The sequence below is a fragment of the Chlorocebus sabaeus genome, chromosome 25 (genome assembly GCF_047675955.1).
Source record: "Chlorocebus sabaeus isolate Y175 chromosome 25, mChlSab1.0.hap1, whole genome shotgun sequence".
Taxonomy (NCBI): Eukaryota; Metazoa; Chordata; class Mammalia; order Primates; family Cercopithecidae; genus Chlorocebus; species Chlorocebus sabaeus.
The window spans coordinates 33,378,121-33,403,415 of record NC_132928.1 but is presented as its reverse complement, the minus strand read 5'-3'; the positions used below and the strand labels follow the sequence as shown (position 1 = coordinate 33,403,415).

Sequence of the window (25,295 nt, the reverse complement as noted above, 5' to 3'; positions counted from 1 at the left end):
CAATTCCCTAATCTGTCTTCCTCCTCCTTTCCACCGTTCAGAACCTTCTTAGGTCTGTTTTACATATAATATCTAGGGGGTTTAGCTATAATATCTAAACAGGAGATAGATATTTAGCAGGAGGAATAGGGAGAAATGGGAGTATTCCATTTTCCTGGAACTGGAAGTCCATCTTTACATTAAAAACTATTTTTTCTTTTCTGTCACCAGAGCTTTTCTGATTCTTAAATGAGTGTATTGTGACATGATTCTGTGTCGTAAAATACTTTTCTCTTCTGACGTCTTCACTAAGGTTTATTTTTTTCTTACCTTCTGTTTTCTTCTTGCCCCCTTTTTTCCTAAAGTTCATTTCCTCCCATCTCAACTCTCCTTCCATCCTCACTTCTCCTTTTCTGAAATGGTGCAACTATTCAGAATCTATTATATTAAGGCATAATTCAAAAGAACTTTATTTATCACTATATTTTCCAATGAGATCACCTCCATAGTTATTTTGGGTTTAAAATATAAAACTGAAAAATGATTTTTATAGGTCCAACACATAATTTATCTAAGCAACTGAAGTTTAAGAAAAAAACATCAAGAGTTTTCATCATTAGAAATAATTTTATTATTTATTTTAAAGCAGTTCAATGTAACTGGTAGCAAAATGGTACAGACAATACACAGAATCAATTCCCATTGGGCTACAAGGACTATTATTGACTTTATACTTTATTTTCATGTGCAAGTATCATTATTTTAAAAAGGCAACAGTTCATTAAAAGTCTTGTATAAGCATGTTTTTATTCTTTAAATAACAGAAAGACTAATAAATTATCATTATTGTAGCAAGCTGGTATGAACTGTGTCAAATATTAAATTTGGACTAATGTTCATAGTCAAAAATAATTATTTTAAAATTTATGAAACAAAATTTTTAGTTATATAGGAAATATAATCATATCCTAGCTTAAAATCCTAGTCTCAACAACTGTCATAATGCAAAAATACCAAACTTCAGATCTTGTGGGGAAATAAAAGATTTGTAAAATCTTACATTTATTCCTAAAAATAATGAAGTAAAAAAAGTCAACTTAAAGAAACATCGTACTTGACTCTTGATATGCAAATATAAAATAAGTTCATTAAATTTATTGTTTTTCTCTGTTACATATATTAGTTCCATTCTGCCTTCAGTTTTTAACAATTTATACGTGAATGTGTGTGTCAAATATATTTCACATGTTTATAACATATACACATATATGCATACAATCTTTAAGTTTTAAGGCATGCTCCCAATTTTAGGTAACCTGTTATACATTCTACTTCTCTGATTAAAGTAGAGTAAATGCAGGGTCTTTGTTTTGGGGTAATTCTTAGTGTTCTTGTTATTCTAAAATGTGAATAATGTAAAATACCAAAAAGAAAAAAAGACATTTCATAGTCTCCAAGTCAAATTATATAATGACTATAATGTTTGATTTCACGTTGCACTTTATACTTTTATTTCTGCAGAATTATTGAGAGAACATTAGAATATCTTTTCTTAAAAAAATGTTTTATCCTTTAAGTTGATCTGCTTCATTATGAAAAGAAAAAATTTCCCTTTCTAGTTTTATATTCATTTTTTGTTGTTGAATTAAAATCAATGTCAAATTCAAAAATTAAAAAATACAAAATTAGAATAGTATATATTTAAATTTACCAATATTTCTTTTATAGGAACATTTTAACACACTTCCACTACCTGGTAAACTATGTACACATACTCTTGTGCTTTTTTGATCTATTTCTCTAGGGGGTAAATGCAATACAGGTAAAAAATGGGTGTCATAAATGGTCAATTTATATTTAAATTTATGACTCAAATTCTGCATGATTTGCATTAATGTTAAAAGCCAAGAACTACCTATTTTTGTTTTATGCTTTTCTCTCATATAGTTCATATATATGATTTCAAAATTAAGCCAACATTTTTAATACACCCTTCATCGAGTGTTATTGTTTCATTACCAAAGACTTAAGAAGGACTTTTAATGTTTTGAAGTGTCTTCAGATTCCATAAAAGGTATAAATTATCTTCTGCCAATTTTAAAATAATTTTTCTAATGAAATTTACTATATAGATATATGAAAAATGGTAAAGCCCAAGAGCCTAAGGACAATCATTACTGTATATTTCAAGAAATCCAGTTAATGTTTCAATCCTTGAATTAAATTTAAGTCAACAAATGTGTATTAAGTATTTTCTCTATGCTAGGCATTCATTTAGGAGAATAATAGATATTTGCTTTATAGTATGCTTTTCTTGGCATAAAATGTTTGCTAGACATAAAATTACCAAAAAGTGCAGGAACCTAGTGTTTCTTTTTATTTATGTTTTAGTTTCTTCAGTGTAAAACATGCTATGAACATCTCAAATTCTAAGATAAATATTTTTATATCATAAGGCAGAGAAAAAAAGTTAAAATGACTTAAAGATTTGTATTCTAAAGCAAACTATGATTCTTACACAAAAGTCAGCCACACAAGTTTGTTGGTTAATCTCTATGTAGAGAAGACTAGACAATTATGATGAGCTCAGTTTTGTAAAACAGTAAGTTTAAAGAATATGATATGACACATTTAATTTTTAAGAGGAGCAGCAATATTCTGTGTCCATTGTGATGCACCAAATAGAGTTAGATTTTATCAATTTCATAAAATCTTAATAATTTTTAAAATTGGTTTCACATAGTTTGGATTATTATAAAATAATTAAATGTCAGATTTAAATTTTTGTATTTTAATATAGCTTTTCAAATCTATTCCATTGATGTCCTTCAACTATTAATAGGGAGAGTACCAGTAAGTAGTACATTAAATTTCAAAATGATCTATATTTCTAAGAGAAGAGATTATGTTTTTAAATACGAGAGAATTACATGTATTTCCATCTAGTTTCTTTCGTGCCAGCAAAACTTTTGTGGTTCCAAGCAAGGTCCCTGTAGGAAAAAAGTTTCTCATTTTATTTTTTATCAAAGTTGAGTTTCCTCCCGAGAATCTTGTCCAGTGACATTGCAGATGCTGTTTCTTCGACTGGGCTCACTGTTTGGAAGGTAGGCCAATGGATCTGGTCGAATTAAGTATCTAATAAAAGAAAACAAAATAAATAACTTTGCAATAGTAAATACAGGCAACATTGATTCACATTAACACTTTATATTTCTACTTTATTTGTTCAGTTTTCAGATAATCTAAACTGTCTATATACAACATTGGTGGTAGAACTCACTGTTTAGTTGGCCTTTAAAATTTGGTACAGTTAACATTATCATTTTCATACCTGAGAAGATTATGATGATGAATGCTGATGAATCAAGCACTCTTATGTTTCTTCTTCTTCCTCTTTTTCCCTGTGCATGTTGGCTGTCAGGCACCATTATTTTTCAATTATAATCAATTTCAGCACCTTCATCTCATCAGCGTTTTATAATTTAGTATGCTGTTGACTTATTATCCCTCACTTTGGCCATTTTTCTATGAAGGATACCTACATTTTAGCCATTATTCTTCCATTACTTAACTGTTCTTTGTCTTATTTTTATGACTTAAAAAAATTAGGAGATTGATGTAAGCGGTTTCTATAGTCTTTTCAATTTAAATATTTTATGAATCTATAAATTAACAGTTTAACAAATGCTTATAGTGAATATAATGCATAATGTTTAAATTAGCTGAAAAATTATTTATCTAAAATTCAGATTATGGTATAGTAAGTGATAATATTAAAGTATGGAGAATCATTCTTAACTAATTCTGCTAGTAAACATAAAAATGTTTATCTGCCAAACTCAAACATTTCATTAATGTGAGAATTTGTTTTAAGAGACTTGTCTTACTTCAGACTGTCAAATGACGTACAGGCATACCTTTTTTATTGCTTTTTACTTGATTGTACTTTGCCAATATTGCATTATTTATAAATGGAAGCTTTGTGGCAACCCTGCATCAAGCAAGTCCGTTGGAGACCTTTTTTCCAACAACATGTGCTCACTTAGGGTCTCTGTGTCAGATTTGGTAACTTGAACTTTTTCTATTGTAATTATACCTGTTATGGTGATCTGTGATCAGTAATCTTTGATGTTCCTATTGTAATTGTTTTGGGATACCATTATCCGCACCCATATAAGAAGGCAATTTTAACCAATAAAATATGTGTGTTCTGATCACTTCACCAACTGGCTGTTCCTTTGACTTTCTCTCCCTCTCCTCCACCATCTGTATTCCCCAAGACACAAGAATATTAAAGTTAGATCAGTTAATAACCCAAAAATGTCTTGTAATTGTTCAAGTGAAAGGAAGAGTCTTATGTCTCTCACTTTAAATCAAAAGCTAGAAATGATTATGCTTAGTGAGGAAGGCACATCAAAAGCTTACATAAGTTGGAAGTCAGGTCTTTTGTGCCAGTTAGCCAAGTTGTAAATGCAAAAGAAAAGTTCCTAAGGAAATTAAAAGTGCTACTTCAGTGAATACACAACTGATAAGAAAGGTAAACAGCTGTATTGCTGAGATGGCAAAAGTATGAGTGGTCTGAAAAAAAGATCAAACCCGCTACAACATTCCCTTAATCCAAAGCAAAATCCAGTGGATGCTCTACCTCTCTTCAGTTCTCTGAAAGGTGAGGGAGGTGAAGAAGCTATGAAAGAGGTTAGCTACGGAAGAGGAAGCTAGCAGAGGTTAGCTCATGAAACTTAAGGAAGTAAGTCTCCTCCATAACATAAACGTGCAAGGTGAAACAGACAGTGCCAATGGAGAGCTTACAGCAACTTATCCAAAAAATCAAACTATTAATAAGATCATTGATGAAGGTGGCTAAATTAAACAACAGATTTTCAATTTGGAAGACAGACTTCTACTGGAAAAAGGTGCCATCTAGTACTTTCATAGCTAGAGTGGAGAAGACAAAGCCTGGTTTCAAAGCTTCAGTGACAGGCTGACTCTTTTGGTAGTGCCTAATGCATCTGGTGACTTTCAGTTGAAGCCAGTGCTCATTTACCATTCTGGAAATTCTAGGGCACTTAAGAATTTTGCTAAATCTGCTCTGCCTGCACTCTAGAAATGGAAAAGCAAAGCCTGGCTGGCAGCACATCTGTTTAAAGCATAGTTTACTGAATATGTTAGGTCCATTGTTGAGACTTAATGCTTTAAAAAAAAGACTGTTTTCAGAATATCACTGCCCCTTGATAAAGCACCTGGTCACTGGTCACCCAAGAGCTCTGATGGAGATGTACAATGAGATTAGCATTGTATCATTCTTTCTAACCCAACATCTATTCTGCAGTCCATGGATCAAAGAGTCATTTCAATGTTCATGATTCATGGGATGAGGTAGAAATATCAACATTAACAGAAGTTTGGAACAAGTTGACTATAACCCTTATCGATGACTTTGAGGGGTTCAAGATTTCAGTGGAGGAAGTAACTGCAGTTGTGGTAGAAATAGCAAGAGAACTAGAATTAGAAGCGGAGGCCAAAGATGTGATTCAATTGCTGCAATCTCTGACCAAAACTTGAATGAATGAGGAGTTGCTTCTTATTTATGATCAAATAAATTGGTTTCTTGAGATGAAGTTTCCTGGTGAAGATGCTATGAACATTGTTGAAATGACTATAAAGAATTTATATTATTACATAAACTTAGTTGACAAAGTAGCAGCAGGGTTTGAAAGGATTGACTCCAGTTTTGAAAGAAGTTCCACTTTGGGTAAAATGTTATCAAAGGGTATCACATGCTACAGATAAATCTTGCATGAAAGAAAGTCAATCAATGCAGCATACTACTTCATTGTTGTCTGATTTTAAGAAATTGCCACACCATTCAAACCTTCAGCAACCACTACCCCAATCTGTCAGCAGCCATCAACATTGAGGCAAGACTCTCTACCAGCAAAAAAAGATTATGACTCCCTGTAGGCTCAGATGATTGCTAGCATTTTTTAGCAATAAGCTATTTTTAATAAAGCATTTTTAGACACAATGCTTTGCTTTTTCACACTTAGTAGACTAAAGTATAATGCAAATATAAATTTTGTATGCACTGGGACCAAAAAATTCAAGTGACTTGCTTGATTGCAATATTCACTCTATCGTGGTAGTCTGGAACAATCCTGCAGTATCTCTGAAATATGCCTGAGTATCTTCAGTGACTGCTTCTTGAGCACCTGTAGGAAACTGTGCTAACATCTTAGAATTTAAAAAAATCACAAAACTTACCCCTGTCCGGCAGAAGATTAAAGCATAATTTATGAAGTAGATATAATGGAAAGAAAAAAGAAATTCCAAATGTCATACAAAGTGAAAAAGAACAACAGAGAGAATTAGGAACTACTTTATTGAGGAGTTGGGTTGAACTTGCCTCTCCAGGCTTCAGAGAAGATTTAGGAGGAAGGAACAGGAGGTGACCCCAAACGTTGTCAATGGAGACTACAGAGGATGGATGTTTCTGATGTGCTTAGAAAGGATTTGACTTTAGAAAACTGGTAAATCATGGTAGGTAAATTCAGAAACAAATGTAGGAAACAGGTAATGAAAGACCTTAAGTTTCAGAATAAGTAGTTTCAATTGTGTTCCAAAGGCAGTAGGAAGCCACTAAGGGTTTGAAAAGGAGAGAAAGAAAATAAATATATGCAACATAGCATTCTAAGAAAGCCATGTTCCAAGTCCAAATGAAAGAAATATTTCATACTTCTATAATATTTTTTAGAGGCAGTATATAAAATGAACAGGGAAACTAATTAAAAAGTGAGAACTCTAATAATAAAGATTGCACTGTTTTCTTAAAGACTGAAGGAAAAAGTTCATAAAATATACTCCTTAATGAAAATGAGAAAAGGCAATCAAAAACATTGAGTCTATTTTCTTTGACCAAAAAAAGTTGAGATTAGTGTTCCTGGACCTATTAACTGGATTTTGCCATCTATGCACACTGCTTTATAATTACTTTAAATATCAATAGCATTGTAGATTGATGAAGAAAACTAATACTGCAAATTATACTTTTTAATACCATATCATCTAGCGATTTATTATTGTTTGTATCAAATTAATGTTGCTTCTTCATTTAAAATGAACTTCTGAAAGTGAATTTTTAGAAAAACATAAAAGAAACCAGTATAATCCATTATCCTCTACGTTCATTGATGTAGCAGCAAAAGTTCCTTTTCTTACTATTATCATTACAAAACCTGTGAGTCCAATAAAGCAAATTTCTTAAACTGTGTTTTTATATGTTACTTGTCATGGTAGACATCTTTCAAATGATAATTTATCATTTCTTTGGTTCTGCTGAAATTTAATTATCTCAGTGCCACAAATACAGATCACTGCAATGGTGTAAGTAAAGCTTTTTTATTTTTTTTTAATAGCAGTCATGTTGATGTTTTAGCTTAAAACTAATAAAAAATAAGGGTATCTAAAAGGCAGAAAATTTTCTAAAATATGTCTACTTTACCTGTCCACATTGTGAATACATATTTTATTCATAAGTAAAAAGATTAAACATTATTTGAAATTATAAACATAAATATTTGACAACAGGACATGTTCTTAGATTCAAAAGGTTGACAGCATTTTCTTTGAACATTCTGTCAAAAATAATTAGGGAAATGATTGTATTAAGCTAAAGAAATATAATTTATTACAAAATACAAATAAGGTAAGCATAATTTTTAAAATTCTGTATAATTAACCCAATTATACTTATTGAAAAAGAGGTATAAGAAGGCTGGAATTAATATGGGTAGATTAGATATTTAATAAAATTATCTATACTATGGACTTAAAAGAAAAAAGACATGTATAAATGTGGATGCTAAGAAAAAAGGACAGCTTTATTTTATTATCATAATATACCATGTGAAGGGTCCAGGATGAGCAATTAAAATCCAAGTGCATCATAAATAAGAAGTTTTCCTCTAATTGAAGTCCTTTATAAATTCAATACCACCATCAGACACAATTTTTGACAGTGACTTAAGAATTCTACTAGCTTAAATTGTTATTCATCTGTTTCCCCAGTGCTCCTGTATTCTAACCAGTATTATCAGATGGTAAAATAAAGCAATATTATACCACATAGTTCTATCTTAGGTGCATTTTAGAAATCTCTTCACACTTATTTGGGGTCAGATTTACTCCTGCTGTTGTATTTTCCTAATAAGTTTTTGAAATGCTTCCTATTTCTGCCCTAAAACAAAACACTCCTCAGTAGTTCAACACTCATTCTTCTACTTTTTCTTCTGTATTTATATTTTTGGGAAAAACATTCCCTATTTGCCTTTTTCAGCTGGAAGATAAGAAATATTTTTGTTTTCTATAGAAAACAGGCTTATCTTCAAAGTTCCAATACTATGTATCTCAATGCTTTCTATACATTTCCTCTTTGTACTTTAAATAGTATATTTGAATGGATGGATGAAGAAAATTTGTGATATACAGGCAAAGTAGAATATCATTCATCCATAAAAAAGATGACATTCTGTCATTTGCAGCAACATAGTCAGAACTGGAAAATATTATGTTAAGTGAAAGAAGCCACAGCAAAACAAATATCATATGTTTTCATTCAAATGTGTGAGCTGAAATAACTGATCTCATGGAGATAGTAGGTAGAATGTTACCAGAGGCTGGGAAGGGTGATGAGGAGGGGAAGATGGAGAGAGATTGGTTTATTAGTAACCAAAATACAGTTACACAGAAGAAATAAATTCCAGTGCTTCAAAGCACAGTAGGGCAACTATGCTTAACAAGACTTTATTGTCTATTTCAAAATAGCTGGAAAAGAAGATTTGGGATATTCCTAACACAAAGAAATTATAAATTTTTGGGGTAATGGCTATCCCAATTACCCTGATTGATCATTACATATTTTATGCATGTATCAAAATATCACATGTACCCCATAAAATGCACTAGTATGTATCAATAAAAATTAATTAATCAGAAAGTCAATATTTATTAAAAATACACATATACTTGGACCCACATATCATCTCTCTTTTTTTTACTACCCAACAACCCCTCTTTTCAACCTGGAGGATTGTCTTCCCATTCTGACTTGTTTTGATGAAACAACATTTTTATTTTTATTTTTGTAATCACACAGTTTTGAAACCCTAAAGCTATGTTAGATTTCTTTTTCAATTCCCAAATCAATCATCAAGTCTCATTTTCTGACTTCATAAATCTATTTAGATAGGGGCTTGCCTTTGCAATGCTTTATCTTGATGCTATGACAGATGGTTAGTTTCCTCACACCTGCTTTTTAATTGTTTACCCTGCAATCATGTTCACCCCAACCCTAACCCATCCTATCAATCAATTCTATTGTTTTCTGCAGAACTCCTTTAAAAAAATCATACCCTTTCCACTCCAGTCAAAATCTTTCACAAAACTGACAACATATCAAAGAGTCTTCTAAATTTTTGCACATTATTACATTTAGTTCTAAATCTCTTGCATGGATCCATATTACGCTCAGCATCACAAAATGTTCTCAGTTCTGCTAGTCTCTGACCTTATCACTTGCTTTCTGGATTACAGACGCAAACACATCCTATGGATCTAATATCCAACAAAACATGTGGATCTTTGGCACTCGTTTTATGTCAGCAATACAATCTATAGTTAGCTACCTTGGGTAAACATCACTCGATCTACCCCAGGATAGGTCGTGTATCTCAAGGGCAGATTCTTGTAAGGAATTTCTTTCCTAGGCTTACACCAACAGTCGTCAAAGTGGCTTTTCTAAAGTCTTGCTACATGCTTGCTCATATATGTCTAAGTACTGTCCATCATCTATAAGACCAAATTTAAATCCATTTTGTCATCTAAGACCTTTCCAGAGGCAAATATAATTTATTTTTCCAATATTGCATTTACCTTTCAATGGAAATGCTAACTACACAAAACTTCTACTCCAGTCAAATTGCCACTGAAACACTTTATACAATTCCTGTATAGTGCATTTTCCAAGCCATTTTTCCTGTTCTGGAATGTCCTCTCTTCTCCAACATCACAAATTCTATCTATCCTTCAGAGTCTAGTTTTACATTCTTTATAATTGCTCAACCACTCAATAAAGTCTCCCTCTATTAATTCAGAAAAGCACTGTCTATCTCATTTAACTTATTTAGTTTGTTAGTGACAAAGTCATATTATGTATTGCTATTAAATTTTTCATGGGTAAATTGTAGCTTTGTTAATTAGAGTGTAAGGACTTTGAAGTCGCAGAAAATGCCTTAGTCTTTCTATCTCACATATTTAGGTGAGTGCTACAACTGTATATGTTCAATAATTATTTTTTGAGAAATAAAATTAGTACCATAGACCTATAAGTGCTTGACCAATCGTAATTCGGCTTTTGGGAACTTGAAAGTACTTAGAACTAGACAGTGTGGGATATTTCAGGTTTTCTGTTGAGTTGCTCTTTTATTCTTCCAGGTTTTCCCTTATTTTTCCAAATATTTTTTAGCTCATAGAATACAGAATTCATGCTATTTCTTTATTTTATACTCCTTTTAAACAATCATAATTTTTATATTACATGAAACACATCAAATGTATTTGTTTGTTTACAAAATTAGGTATAGACTATTTAAGCACTTATAAGAAAAATAAGAGGCTATTATGGCCTACATGAAAGTACAAAAATAAATAGTAGTTTTCTAAAAATATATGTGTTAAATGAGATATGAGATCAACTTACACAACATCATTCAGTTCTATTCTGGTATCTGGAGATGGGTTAATCAGGATGTAGGAGAGGGTACTTTGATGATCATTCATTTCATCTAGAAGGTAAACAAGTGACAAGTTTATTACACTACTTACAGAAAATTACAGGAATTACTATCAAACAGCTTATATTCAAACCATAGAACTGTCAACAAGAACTTATTTAGTTTTGTCCACAGCATGATTGTGCATGTAAGTTTGGCTGTTTTCAAATTACTGTCATTGAAAATATCTGACGGGTACTTATTTTTTGTTCCAATAGATGATAAAATAAAGTATCTAATTCTGTTCAGAATAACCACAGTTATAATCTACCTTTTATTACACTGAAAAAGTATTTTTCTTTAATAAATGACTGGATAAGACATTTACTTGATTTATTATGCTTTATCAATTATAAAAAAAATTATGGCTGTAGATAACAATCCTAGAAAAGAATATCCACACAGTAAATTCTTGGGAAAAATAATATAATTACATTATGTTTAGAAAACACGATAGAAATGTGTCAAAAAATCTTGAAGACCCTAAATATGTGTTTGGCTTTGCTACATGACACGTCTCATGTAACTCATCTTAATGCTCTTGCAGAATGCAAATAATTCTGTGGAACAGAATTTAACCATGAATTTTAAGAGAAGTGTACTCCTGAATCATTTGTTTTTCCTAAAGCTATATATATAGCTTTATATGAATATATATACACACATATAAAGCTATACATATATACATATATACATATACATATACATATACATATACATATATATATATATGTCCTTTGTTTTTCCTAAAGCTATATATATATAAATCTGGCAAACAGATTTGGGGTCTCAATATTTTAGATTTCAAGATTATCGTAAGATGTAAATACAAAGTTATGTGGATGTATACTTCAATAAATGTAATTCCTCCCATGGGCAAAATTTTCAATCTATGAGAATTCTCTCAAAAATCCTGTTCTTGAGCTATAGTATTCCAGCCACTAAAGCTGCAGACAAGAATGGCTCCTGAAGAAAGAACTAATTTTTTCAGTTTGACCCAAAGTCTAAGAATAAGTTTCATACCAATCTAAGAATCAATACCAACATACCAATACCAACAGTATTTAGTGCATACTCAAATAACTGCATTAAACTAAAATCAAGATATTTTAAGGCCAACATAGCTGACCCTGATGAACAATTTGCTGCACTGGAATATAAATTACTTTCATAAAATAATGTTGACTACTGTGTCCCTCTAATGAGAAACTTGTCACTTTAATATGAAAGACATTATTTTCAGCTATGGTATTTCAAGTTGATATGGAGATGTGCACTATTTTTAAAGTGTAAAAACAAAAATCCTTATCTTACGAGGCAGATAAATCATAAAATAATTAAACCCACTATGAGTTTGCCAGTAAAATTATTACAACCAATAGCTCACCAAATTCATAATCAAATAAATTAGCATTTTCAGTTCCACATCTATGGGATACATACAAGGAATTGTATCATGCCATAGTGTTAGGGTTGCCAGGAAAAATAGAGAATGCCCATGAAATCTGAATTTTAGATAAACAACTACCATTTTTGTTACTGTTGTTGGGATCTCACTCTGTCACCCAGGCTGGAGTACAGTGGCTTGATCACACAACTAATGCTTTTTAGAATAAATGTATGCCAAATATTGCATGTGATATACTTATACTAAAATATTTTTGTTGCTTATCAGAAATTTAAGTTCCGTTGGGAATCCTGTATTTTTATTGCTAAATCTGGTGGTCACATCTAGTGTTAGATGGCTAGGTTAACTGTCTGGAGATTAAAATTCCAATGAATATATATTGAAGCTTACTACAAATAAGGTATAATTCCAACTCAAAACATATTTTACTGGCAGGAGATTACTTGGATTATTTCTCCATATGAAAAGAAATTTTGATTCATATGTGCTCTTTGAGAAATGCCCTCTTGTTTGAATTTCTACAACTGTTGTGCAAAGGTACAGATTGATAGTGCATTGCGGAGACTAAATTGTAATATTCTAAAAAGTAAGAAGTGGACTAGAAAATCTCCATCTTATTTGACTATATATAACTCCGTTTCTTTTATAAACAATGACATTATTGAACTGTGATACAAGAAAAACAATTTAACAGATAACTTATCAGTCAATATCAACACCTAGCCTTTATCCTTGATTATTAACAGTATATTATACTCATTTTTGGTTCTAGAATCAAGCCAAATTCTATTGGTGTCCTGGTTTATCTGTTAAAAATGTAAAAATTGTGTAGATAATTGAGAAATTTCCAGTAGGAGATATTATTTTTGTGCCAATATTATTTTTTCTGCTTAAGTAGCCTGTATTATTTTTCCTACTGAAGATTTTTATTTTCCCACAAACCACAGAAACTGGAGCAAGCATTTTGCTAATGTTTTCAATTCAATTATTATATATGGCTTATTGTGACATAGAAAACATCACAATCAGAAATAATCACTCCTGGCTTCTTTCCTCACCCCTCACCGAGTTTTCTTCAGGGAGAAGGAATGACTTATCTTTTAGAATTAGGTTAAAATAATTTACTGACTTCAAAGCTATTCTCTTTTTCTTTCATGTGTGCCTTGCTATAGGTTACATTTTGCCTGCTTGTTCTTTTCCATGCTGCTTTGTGGAGAAGGCCTTCAGTTGCCCCTCTTTTTTGTGACTTTGTGTTTAAGAAGCATTATATAATGCTAATATAAATGATGAGTTAATATAAATTATATATTATATATTAATGTAAATTATATATTATATATTAGCATGATATAATGCTAATATAAACGACGAGTTAATGGGTGCTGCAAACCAACACAGCACATGTATACATCTGTAACAAACCTGCACGTTGTACACATGTACCCTAGAACTTAAAGTATAATAATAACAATAATAAAGAATTAAGGAGTGAGATTTTCTAAAAGCGTATTGCAGTCACACATCAAAACCACACTCAACAATAGTTTTTATTAGCTATAATCCTGGAATATTTTGTCTCCATCAGTCTTTCTCTATGGTTATTTTCTAGACATTCTTTCATTCTGGAGGTGAAAATGTGGTAGATTTGTGGGATCTTCAGGATCGTATCATGATAATTATCATTGACTATGGCAAAGATACAAATTAATTAAAATATGGCTCTGCAACAAGAATATCATTTACTGAATAAAGTAAATTTTGTTTGGTAAATTAGCTTTATGAACAACAGAATCTATTTCTTACCAAACAAAAATATCTATGAAGGGAATTTGCAGCAAATATATTTACTGTGTTCCTGATAACCAAAATATGATATTGGCAAAATAAAAAAAAAATTATATAGTTCAATTATTTTCATTAAAATTACTTTTTCATCAGTGACATAATTCTTTTAATAAAACTACACATAAAAACTGAAAATAGTATTTTTGAATATTGTAAACTTTAAAATAAATTATATGGAGAAAAAGTTAAAGATTGCTACTAGTATTTACAAAGAAACTTATTTTGCTATATTAACTAGCATACAAAATTATTAAACAAAAATCTTCAATGACAAATATTTTGCTTAGAGTAGTTTATACAAATAGATCACATTAGAAAAGAGACAGAATCATATTCCTATGGTTCTTACAAAATAATTGATTAATGAGTCCTATTCCATATACATTAATTTCATATTTTTGTTTTGTTTTAAATTTTCATGTTGAAGTATTTTAAGAGGATTTTTGAAAGAGGATAATAGAATTTTGTAAGAAAGAAATTTAAATATCATGTATACTTTTATAGGTTACCATTAAATAATACTTCTGTTATAGACTGAACTGTGTGTTCCCCCACAAACTCCAGTGTTGAAAAGCTAACCACCAAGATGACTATATTTGGAGATAGACCCGCAAAAACTAATTAAGTTTAAATGGAGTCAACAGGGTTGTCCCCTAATCCAATAGACTGGTGTCCTCATAAGAAGAAGAAGAAGAGATACCAGGAGTAAATACACACAGAGACAAGACTGTATGAGGACACAGAAAGAACGCAGCCATCTGTCAGCCAATATGAGAAGCCTCAGAAGAAATCAAATTTTGGGCACCTTGATGTTGGACTTCCAACTTCCAGAATTGTGAGAAAATAAACTTCTAGTATTTAAACCATCCACTCTGTGGTATTTTGTTATGGCAGCCCTAGTACACAAATATAACTTCTGAAAACACACATCCATTGTATCATGTGTAGTCAGAGGAACATTCTATATAATATAACGATATCACTTAGAGGCCCAGTTAAGAACAAAGGCTCTGAAACCAGACTGCATGCATTGAAATTCTGAATCTGCCAATTGCTCACTCTGAGATCTTAGGCAAATTATTTAATTTCTCTTAATCTCTGCGATTAGCATCCTGGCATGAAAAATGAGGATAGCAACACTGCAATCTCACAGGTTGTTGTTAGAATTAAAATCCGATAAATAAATAAGAAATATAATTTAAAATTAATATGTTCACATTGATTTATAGTTGTTGTACTTAGTGCCTTGTTGCTATTAAGTGCAACATAAAGATTATTATTATTGTAGCAGGTAAAATCAAGCAGTAAATCATAAAAAAACAATTAAATATGTATTGCTATATGAAGGTGTTGGCATGCATAAATAGAGAAAGAGTGTTTTGAACAAATAGAAGGGCAAATGGCAAAACAAGAAATGGTTTGGTTTAACTTGTAGAAAGTAGGCACCAGGGAATGGACTAAAGTGAGAGAGGAGAAGATTAATTTGAGGTGATGTTGAACAGGCAAGCTGGGACCAGATTCTAGAAGGGCAAATGGCAAAACAAGAAATGGTTTGGTTTAACTTGTAGAAAGTAGGCACCAGGGAATGGACTAAAGTGAGAGAGGAGAAGATTAATTTGAGGTGATGTTGAACAGGCAAGCTGGGACCAGATTCTAGAAGGGCTTTAACCTTGGTCAGCAGTTTGAATTTTATTCTAAGTGCAATGAGAAAACATTGAAAGATTGTAAGGGTCGAGGGGAAGGCTGGTGGTATGAAACAATTTTATATTAAATATATCACTTTGATTGCTTTGTGGGAAATTAACTGTGTGGTTTAGACTCAGGACTATTAGGTGGTCATTGTGAAACAGAAATCCATGTGAGAAATATTGGTAACATGAGAACAATAGAAATTGAATAAATTATTTAAAAAGGAGGGGAAGAGAGTTAGAAATGATGTGGGAGACAGAAAGGGGGGGGGAGAGAGAGAGAGAGAGAGAGAGAGAGAGAGAGAGAGAGAGAGAAAGAGAGAAAGGAAGACAGAGAAAGAGACTGAGAGAAGGAGAGACAGAATGTTAAGCAGGAGATACCACAATATGTTTGAATGCCAATGGGAGAAAACAAGTAAAATAAACTGGTGCTATATGAGAAAGACAGTGTGTTTTCCTTTAGTCAGTACAAGAAACACCTTATTAGGGAAGATAATCTCAGTTATACAGTACTTCTTCTACATAGTTAGTAATAGCATAACCTAGTGATGATTTCATTTTCCTTCACCTGAACTTGTATACACATTACGTGTTATCCACCTATAAAACTGGCCAGTTTTACAGTGCTGACTCAATTTGCTCATGTATTCCAGTTTAGTGCCAAATTATGTTTATGAGTACAAGTATTTTGTCTATTTTTACTGAACTGACCAGTATATTTGGGGGATGTGAAACGTGCTTAGAGATAAGAATAAAAAAAGAATAATTCCATTTAACTGACCTCTATTTAAAGTTACTTTTATTACCATTCAAAGATTTTTAATCATTGTATGATAGGCAACATAAAATTATTAATAATGTTTGAACTGTCTTAATTTATCTTCATATTAATATTCAGTGTATTCAAGATTATATGAAACTATGAGCAAAATGAGTAGATAGATTTTCAGAACAAGCTACATTTCAACTCGCCATGAGCCACTCCATTACTTACTAGCTTCTAGCAAATAAAACTAGCTCCTTGATACTCAATTTTCCTTTCAAAATAGAGTATTCAGTATTTCTTAAAAACCTATGTCAGTACCCTACCTGTGTTTAAAAGAAAACATAGATTTTCTTTTAAAAACCAACGTTATATTTTATAAATATTGAAAGATCAAAACCACTTTGCTATATTTTTTAACATGATAAAGAATTCAAAAGAAAGCAAACATGAACAATTAGTCTAAGCATATATGATTTCTTCAGTGGTGCAAAGTCTTGTTTTGTTTTGTCAAGATGCTTTCTCCATTGTCCCACAGCCCTTGCCCCATCATAATCTTCAAGGCTACTGGGAGCCCTGGTAAATGGAAGCTTTCAATAAATGCTAGTTTCTTTCAAAATACTATGATGACAGCTATTTTATATTAAATAACGTGGGACAAAACTATACAGATTGTCTTCATAGTAAGGAACATAGTGTACATTTACATTTAAATAGAATATTCATTGCATGTCAAATAAAAGGCTTTACATGTGTTCAGGTGAAGTACTTCAAAATTTAGTGAAGAATCTAATTGATAATCTGAAAATGTAAAATCAAGACATTACAGAAAGCCAAAAATTTTTGGAAACACAAATAGCATATTTATTACATAATTTTATTTTAATAATTGGCCCCACTGATTCAAAGGTACTACTACTGACGTAATAGCTGAGGATTGAAGAAAACTATACTAAACATATTACTTAAATAATTTAAAAATAAGTACACACCAAGTTTTCCAGTTTTGCAGCTATACTGCAGTACTTTCATTCGACTTACAGAACATTTTTATGATTAGTTGATAATTGTAATTTATCACATGGTATTCATTAGCTTCTTCTTCAACTAAGTCATTCAGTAATGATAACAGCATGATTATATGAATCACAGATAATTCTAATTCTGAGGACACACCAATGAACAAGACAGGCAAAGTTTTTGCCTTCACACACCCTTTTAGCAATTTTCTTAGAATGGTTTCATACTGTATAATACATATCTTCAGAATAAGTGTCAGGAATCTTTAGTGATAGGTTTATTGTAAGGTACTGTAAACTTCCTATATAACTTTAAACATATCATTGAAGTTATTTTAGGATTACCATCACTGTTTTGATTATCACATAGGTGTGTTGGGTAAAACTGAAATGAGAAATTAACTAATTCCAAGTGCACATTGAGTTTTGACAAATGCATAGTGTGGCAACCACTACCATAATTATGGTGTCAAACATTTTCATAATGCCAAAAAGATCTCTCATGCTCCTTTTGTAGTCAATTTTCTCCTCTCAACTTCTAACAATCACTAATTTCAAGAAGCAATCAGTTTTCTAGGAGTAATAAAATGTGTTTTATTTTTCTCTTAGTTATGTTTTTGTGTTGAATCCATGTTATTGCATGGATCTACTTTGATGCTAATATAGCCACTCTAGCTTTCTTTTTTTATTGCATAAAAAAACCTGTTTTAAGAAGTGCTTTTCCACAGAGGAGTTGAAGCAAGATGACCAAATAGAAGCTTTCACTGATCATACTTTCTGAAAGAACACCAAATTGAACAACTATCCACACATAAAAAGCACCTTCATAAAAACCACAGATCAGGTGAGCAATTACAGCATCTGTTTTTAAATTTATGTCACTGAAAGGGGCACTAAGGAGGGTAGGAGAGACCATGTTGAATTTCCAACACCAACCCTCCCCTATCTTTTGACAGTGACCGCATGGTGCAGGGAGTGTGCACTCGGGGAATGGAGAACACAGTGACTGTGAGACTGCATTGGAACTCAGTACTGCCCTGAAACAGTGGTAAGCAACACCGAGCAGAACTCAGCCAGTGCCCACAGAAGGAACACTTAGACAAGTTCTAGCCAGAGAAGAGCTGCCTATTCCAGCAGTCAGAACCTGAGTTCTGTCAAGCCTTGTCACTGTGGACTAAAGTGCTCTGGGATTCTAAGTAAACTTGAAAGGAAGTCTAGGCCATAAGGACTGAAATTCCTGGGGAAGTCCTGGAGCTGTGTTGGAATCAAAGACAATGGACTTGATGGGGCACAAGACCCAGTGAGATATCAGCTGGGATGGCCAAGGGAGTGCTTGTGCTTCCCCTCCCCCAACCCCAGGTAGTGCAGTTCACAGGTCCAAGAGAGGCTCCTCCTTTCTGCTTGAGGGGAGGAAAGAGTAAAGAGGACTTTGTGTTGCAACTTGGGTACCAGCTCAGCCACAGTATGACAGGGCACCAGGCAAAGTCCTGAGGCCCCCATTCCAGGCTCTAGCTCCTAGATGATATTTCTAGACAGACCCTGGGCCAGAAAGGAACCTGCTTCCGTAAACAGAAGGATTCAGTCCTGGCATCATTTATTACCTGCCAACTAAAAAGCCCTTGGACCCTGAATAATCAGCAGTGATTGCTGTGGGCCTTAAGTGAGACTCAGAGATGTACTGGCATCAGGTATGACCCAGAACATTTCCAGCTGTGGTGGTTACAGCAAGAGATTCTTTATGCTAGAGAAAAAGAGGGATGAGTAAAGGGGACTTTGTCTTGTAGCCCCAGGTACCAGCTTGGTCACAGTGGGATAGAGCACCAAGTGGGCTCTTAGGGTCCTCAATCCTAGGTCTTGGCCCTTGGTCAGCATTTCTGGACCTTCCCTGGTCCAAAGGGGTGCCTGCTGTCCTGGGGAGAGAGACTGATGCCTGGCAACATTCACCAAAATCTGACTGAAGAGCATGTGGGCCTTGAATGAACATAGACAATAACCAGGTAGTACCCAACATTGGCCCGGAGTGGTGGTGGTCACAGGGAGAGACTTCTTTGCTTATAGGAAGGGGAGGGAAGAGAGGGATGGACTTTGTCTGTGGGTTGGGTGCCAGGTCAGCTGCAGTAGGATAGGGATACAGTTAGAGTCATAAAGTTTCTGACTTTAGGCCCTGGCTCCTGAAAGGCACCTCTGGACTTGCCCAGAAGAAGCAGGGAACTTACCACCCTGAAGGGAGGAAAACAGATGGGCTGGCTTTGCCACCTTCTGATTGTAGAGCTCTAGGGCTTTCAGCCAGCATAGGTGGTAGCCAGGCAATTGTTACCACAAGCCTTGGGCAAGGCCCCATAGTGTGTTGGCTTCAGATCTGACCCATTGCAGTCCCAGTTGTGGTGGCCAGAGGGGTGCTTGTGTTATCCCTCCCCCAGCTCCAGGCAGCTAGTACAGAGAGACTCTGTTTGGGAGAAAGTAAAGAAAGAGAACAAGAGTCTCTGCCTGGTAATCCAGAGAATGCTTCAAGATCTTATGCAATACCAACAACGTAGTACTTTTACAAGTCTATAAGAGCCACAGCATTACAGGGCTTGGGGTGCCCCCTGAGTAGATATGGCTGCAGTGACCAAAAACTTTGAACACAAAGTCCAAGTCTCAGGCAGGGTGTGGTGTCTCATGCCTGTAATCCCAGAATTTTGGGAAGCTGAGGTGGGAGGACTGCTTGAGCTCAGGAGTTTGAGACCAGCCTGGGCAACATAGCAAGACCCTCTCTCTTAAAAAGGCAAAGCAAAACCAAAAAATAACAAAGCCCAAGTCTGAACACCTGAAAAGCCTTCCAAGAAAGATGAGTACACATAAGCCCAGATTGCAAAGAATACAATAAATACCTAACTCTTCAATGCCCAGACACCGACGAACACCCAGAAGCATCAAGACCATCTTGGAAAACATGTCCTCACCAAACAAAATAAGGAATCAGTGACCAATTATGGGGAGACAGAGATATGTGATTGTTTAGATGAATTATTCAACATAGCTGTTTTGAAGAAACTCCACAAAATTCAAGATAACACAGAGAAGGAATTCAGAATCCTAACAAAAATTTAACAAAGAGGTTGAACTAATTAAAAAGAAGCAAGCACAAATTCTAGAGTTGAAAAATGTGACTGGCATAATGAAGAATGCATCCATCCCTTAACAGAAGAATTAGTGAGCTTGAAAACTGGCTATTTGAAAGTACACAGTCAGAGGAGAAAAAGGAAAGCACAATTTTAAAAAAATGAAACATGCCTACAGAATCTAGAAAATAGCACCAAAAGGGCAAATCTAAGAGTTACTGGCTTTAAAGAGGAGGTTGAAAGATAGGTTTAGAAAGTTTATTCAACAGAATAGTAACAGAGAAGTTCTCAAGCCTAGAGAAATATGTCAATATATGAATACAAGATGGTAATAGAACATCAAACAGATTAAACAAAATAAGACTACTTTAAGACATTTAATAGTCAGACTCCCAAAGATCAAGAATAAAGAAAGGATATGAAAAGTAGCAAGAGAAAAGAAACAACATATAATGGTGCTCTAATATATCTGGGAGCAGACTTCTCATTGGAAACCTTACAGGGCAGGAGAGAGTGGCATGATATATTTAAAGTACTGAAGGAAAAATACTTGTATCCTAGAATAGGAATAATAGCTGTATCCTTTTATCCTTGTATTTTCAACCCATTGAAACTATTCTTTTTTTTTTTTTTTTTTTTTTTTTTTTTTTTTTTTTTTTTTTTTTTTGTGAGACGGAGTCTCGCTCTGTCGCCCAGGCTGGAGTGCAGTGGCGCAATCTCGGCTCACTGCAAGCTCCGCCTCCCGGGTTCACGCCATTCTCCTACCTCAGCCTCCCGAGTAGCTGGGACTACAGGCGCCCGCCACTGCGCCCGGCTAATTTTTTTCTATTTTTTAGTAGAGACGGGGTTTCACCATGGTCTCGATCTCCTGACCTTGTGATCCGCCCGCCTCGGCCTCCCAAAGTGCTGGGATTACAGGCGTGAGCCACCGCGCCCGGCCGAAACTATTCTTTAAACATAAAGGAGAAATAAAGACTTTCCTAGTCAGACAAATCTGAGAGATTTCATCAACACCAGACCTGCCTATAAGAAACGCTAAAGAGTTTTTCAAGCCGAAAGAAAAGGATGTTAAAACAATAAGAAATCATCTGAAGGTACAAAACTCATTGACAGTAGTAAATACACAAAAAACCCACAAAATGTTATAACATTGTAATAGTGGTGTGTAAATTACTTGTATTTTCAGTAGAAAGACAGAAAGATAAACTGATCAAAAATAATAACTACAACTTTTTACGTTTTCAGGACATAGTATAATAAGATATGAATATAAACAACAAAAAGTTAAAAAGTGGAGGATAAAGTTAAAGGGTAGAGTTTTGGTTAGTTTTCTCTTACTTGCTTGTTTGTTTATGAAATCAGTGTTATGTTGTCATCAGTTTAATAAATTGGATTGTAAGATATTTTGCCAGCCTCATAGTATCTCAAATCAAAAAACATACAACAGATACACAATAAATAAAAGGGAAGAAATTAAAGTATACCACCAGAGAAAAATCACCTTCACTAACAGGAAGATGAGAAGGAAGAGAAGACCACAAAACAACCAGCAAAACAAACAAACAAACAAAACAACAACAATAACAAAATAACAAAATGTCTGGAGTAAGTTGTTACTTATAAATGAAAACATTGAATGTAAATGGACTAAATCCTCCCAATCAAAATACATAGAGCACCTGAATGAATTAGAAAAATAAGACTTAATGATCTCTTGCCTACAAGAAACACACTTCCACTCAAAAGACACACATAGACCAAAAAAAAAAAATGGTACGGAAAAAGACATTCCATGCGGTAGAAACCAAAAACGACTAGGAGTAGCTGTATTTATATCAGATAAAATAGACTTCAAGGCAAAAACTATAAAAAGAGACAAAGGTCATTATAAAATGATTAAGGGGTAAATTTAGAAAAAGATATAGGCCGGGCGCGGTGGCTCAAGCCTGTAATCCCAGCACTTTGGGAGGCCGAGACGGCGGATCACGAGGTCAGGAGATCGAGACCATCCTGGCTAACACGGTGAAACCCCGTCTCTACTAAAAAATACAAAAAGAAACTAGCCGGGCGAGGTGGTGGGTGCCTGTAGTCCCAGCTACTCGGGAGGCTGAGGCAGGAGAATGGCGTAAACCCGGGAGGCGGAGCTTGCAGTGAGCTGAGATCCGGCCACTGCACTCCAGCCCGGGCGACAGAGTGAGACTCCGTATCAAAAAACAACAACAACAACAACAAAACACACACACACACACACACACACACAGAAAAAAGGATATAACAATTGAAAATGTACCTGCAACCAACATTGGATCAACCGGATATACAAAGAAAATATTATAAGAACTAAAGAGAGAGACAGACTCTGATAAAATAATAACTGGAGACTTCAACACCCTCTTTCAATGTGGAACAGATCATCCAGACAGAAAATCAGCAAGGAAATGTCAAACTTAATCCTTGCTATAGACCAAATATCTATTAAGATATTGGCAAAACATTGTGTATTAGTCTGTTCTCACACTGCTATGAAGAACTGCCAGAGACTGGGTAATTTTAAAAGAGAAATTGACTCACAGTTCTGCATGACTAGGGAGGCCTCAGGAAAATTCCAATCAGGGCAGAAGGGGAAGCAAACATATCCTTCTTCACATGACGGCATGAAGGAGAACGGCTAAGCCAAAGGCAGAAAAGTCCCTTATAAAACCATCAGATTTGTGAGAACTCACTATCATAAGAACAGCATAGAAATAACCACTCCCATGGTTCAATTACCTCCCACCAAGTCCCTCCCACAACAGGTAGGGATTATAGAAGCTACAATTCAAGATGAGATATGGGTGGGGGCACAGCCAAAATCCATATTACATTTCATCCAATGGTTACACAATACACATTCTTCTCCTTAGTATATGGATTATTCTCAAGGACAGGCCATATGTTAGGCCACAAAGCAAGTCTTAATAATTTATTTAAAAAAAAAAATAATATAGCAAGTGTCTTCTCTGACTACAATGGAATAAAACTACAAATCAACAAGAGAACTACGAAAACTATCCAAACACATGGAAATTAAACAAGATAATCTTGAATGACCAATGGGTCAATGAAGATATTAAGAAGGAAATCGAAAAATTTCTTAAAAAAAATGAATGGAAACACAACATACCAAAGCCTATGGGGTACAATGAAAGAGGTACTTAGAGGAAAATTTATAGCTAAAATTGCCTACATCAGACAAGCAGTAAAACTTCAAATAAACAACTCAATGATGCATCTTAAAGAACTAGAAAGGCAAGAGCAAGCTAAACCAAAAATAGTAGAAAAAAAGAAATAATAAAGATATGAGCAGAAATAAATGACATTGAAATGAAGAAAAAAATATAAAAGATCAACAAAAGAAAAAGTTGTTTTTTGATAAGATAAACAAAATTGACACACTTTTATCCAGACTAAGGAAAAAAAGAGGAAAGACCCAAATAAATAAAATAAGAGATGAAAATGAAACATTACAACTGATACTGCAGAAATACAAAGGATCATTTAGAGGCTATGCTACTATGAACAACTATATGGAAATGAATAGGAACCTGGAAGAAATTGATAAACTCCTAGACACACAAAACCTACCAAGATTGAAACATGAAGAAATCAAAAACCTAAACAGACCAATAACAAATAATGACATGAAAGCCATAATAAGAAATGTCCCAGCAAAGAAAAGCCTCGGACTCTATGGCTACACTTCTGATTTTTACCAAACATCTAGAGAAGGATTAACAACAATATTACTCAACCTATTCCAAAAAATAGAAGAGGAAGGAATACTTCCAAAATCTTTCTAGGAAGCCAGTATTACCCTGATACAAAAACCAAATAAAGATACATCAACAAAGAAACAAATAAAACTACGGGCCAATATCTCTGATGAACATTGATGCAAAAATCCTCAACACAGTATTAGCAGATTGAATTCAACAGCACATTAAAAAGAGTATTCATCATGACCAAGTGGGATTTATCCCAGGGATGCAGGAATGATTCAACATGTGCAAATCAGTCAATCGTATCAACAGAATGAAGGACAAAAACCAAATGATCATTTCAATTGGTGCTAAAAAAAGGATTTGAAAAAATTCAAAATCTTTTGACGATTAAAAAAAAAAAACCCTCAAAAAATTGGGTATAAGAGTAACAAACCTCAACACAATAAAACCATAGTTGGTATCATACTGAGTGGGAAAAACTGAAAGCCTTTTCTCTAAGATCTGGAATGTGTTAAGAATGCCCACTTTCAACAACATCATTCAGCATAATACTGGAAGTTCTATCTAGAATAGACAGGCAAGAGAGAGAAGGAAAGAAAGGGCATTCAAATTGGAAAAGAAGGAATCAAATTATCCTTGTTTGCAGAAGATATGCTGCTCTGTTTGGAAAAACCTAAGGATTCAACCAAGAGTATTAGAAATGATAAACAAATTCAGTAAAGTTGTGGAGTACAAAATCAACATACAAAATTCCGTGGCCGGACATGGTGGCTCACGCCTGTAATCCCAGCACTTTGGGAGGCCAAGGTGGGAGGGTCACCCAATGTCAGGAGTTTGAGACCAGCCTGGCCAACATAGTGAAACCCTGTCTCTACCAAAAATACAAAAATTAGCTGGGCCTG

General features: G+C 33.8%; 1 protein-coding gene across 7 annotated transcripts in view; it reads right to left on the bottom strand.

Annotated features, from left to right (window-relative positions):
- Window positions 1–586: 586 nt before the first annotated feature.
- KCNT2 (potassium sodium-activated channel subfamily T member 2) overlaps window positions 587–25,295 on the bottom strand; it is a 410,159-nt gene continuing 385,450 nt past the window's right edge. For all 7 annotated transcript variants that reach the window (XM_037985779.2, XM_037985780.2, XM_037985781.2 and 4 more), the window contains 2 exons: window positions 10,733–10,817; window positions 587–3,114 (listed from right to left, as the gene is read on the bottom strand). In XM_037985779.2, the coding sequence (XP_037841707.1) occupies window positions 3,003–3,114; window positions 10,733–10,817 (197 nt within the window). In that variant the 3' untranslated portion in view covers window positions 587–3,002. The remainder of the gene's footprint in view (window positions 3,115–10,732; window positions 10,818–25,295) is intronic.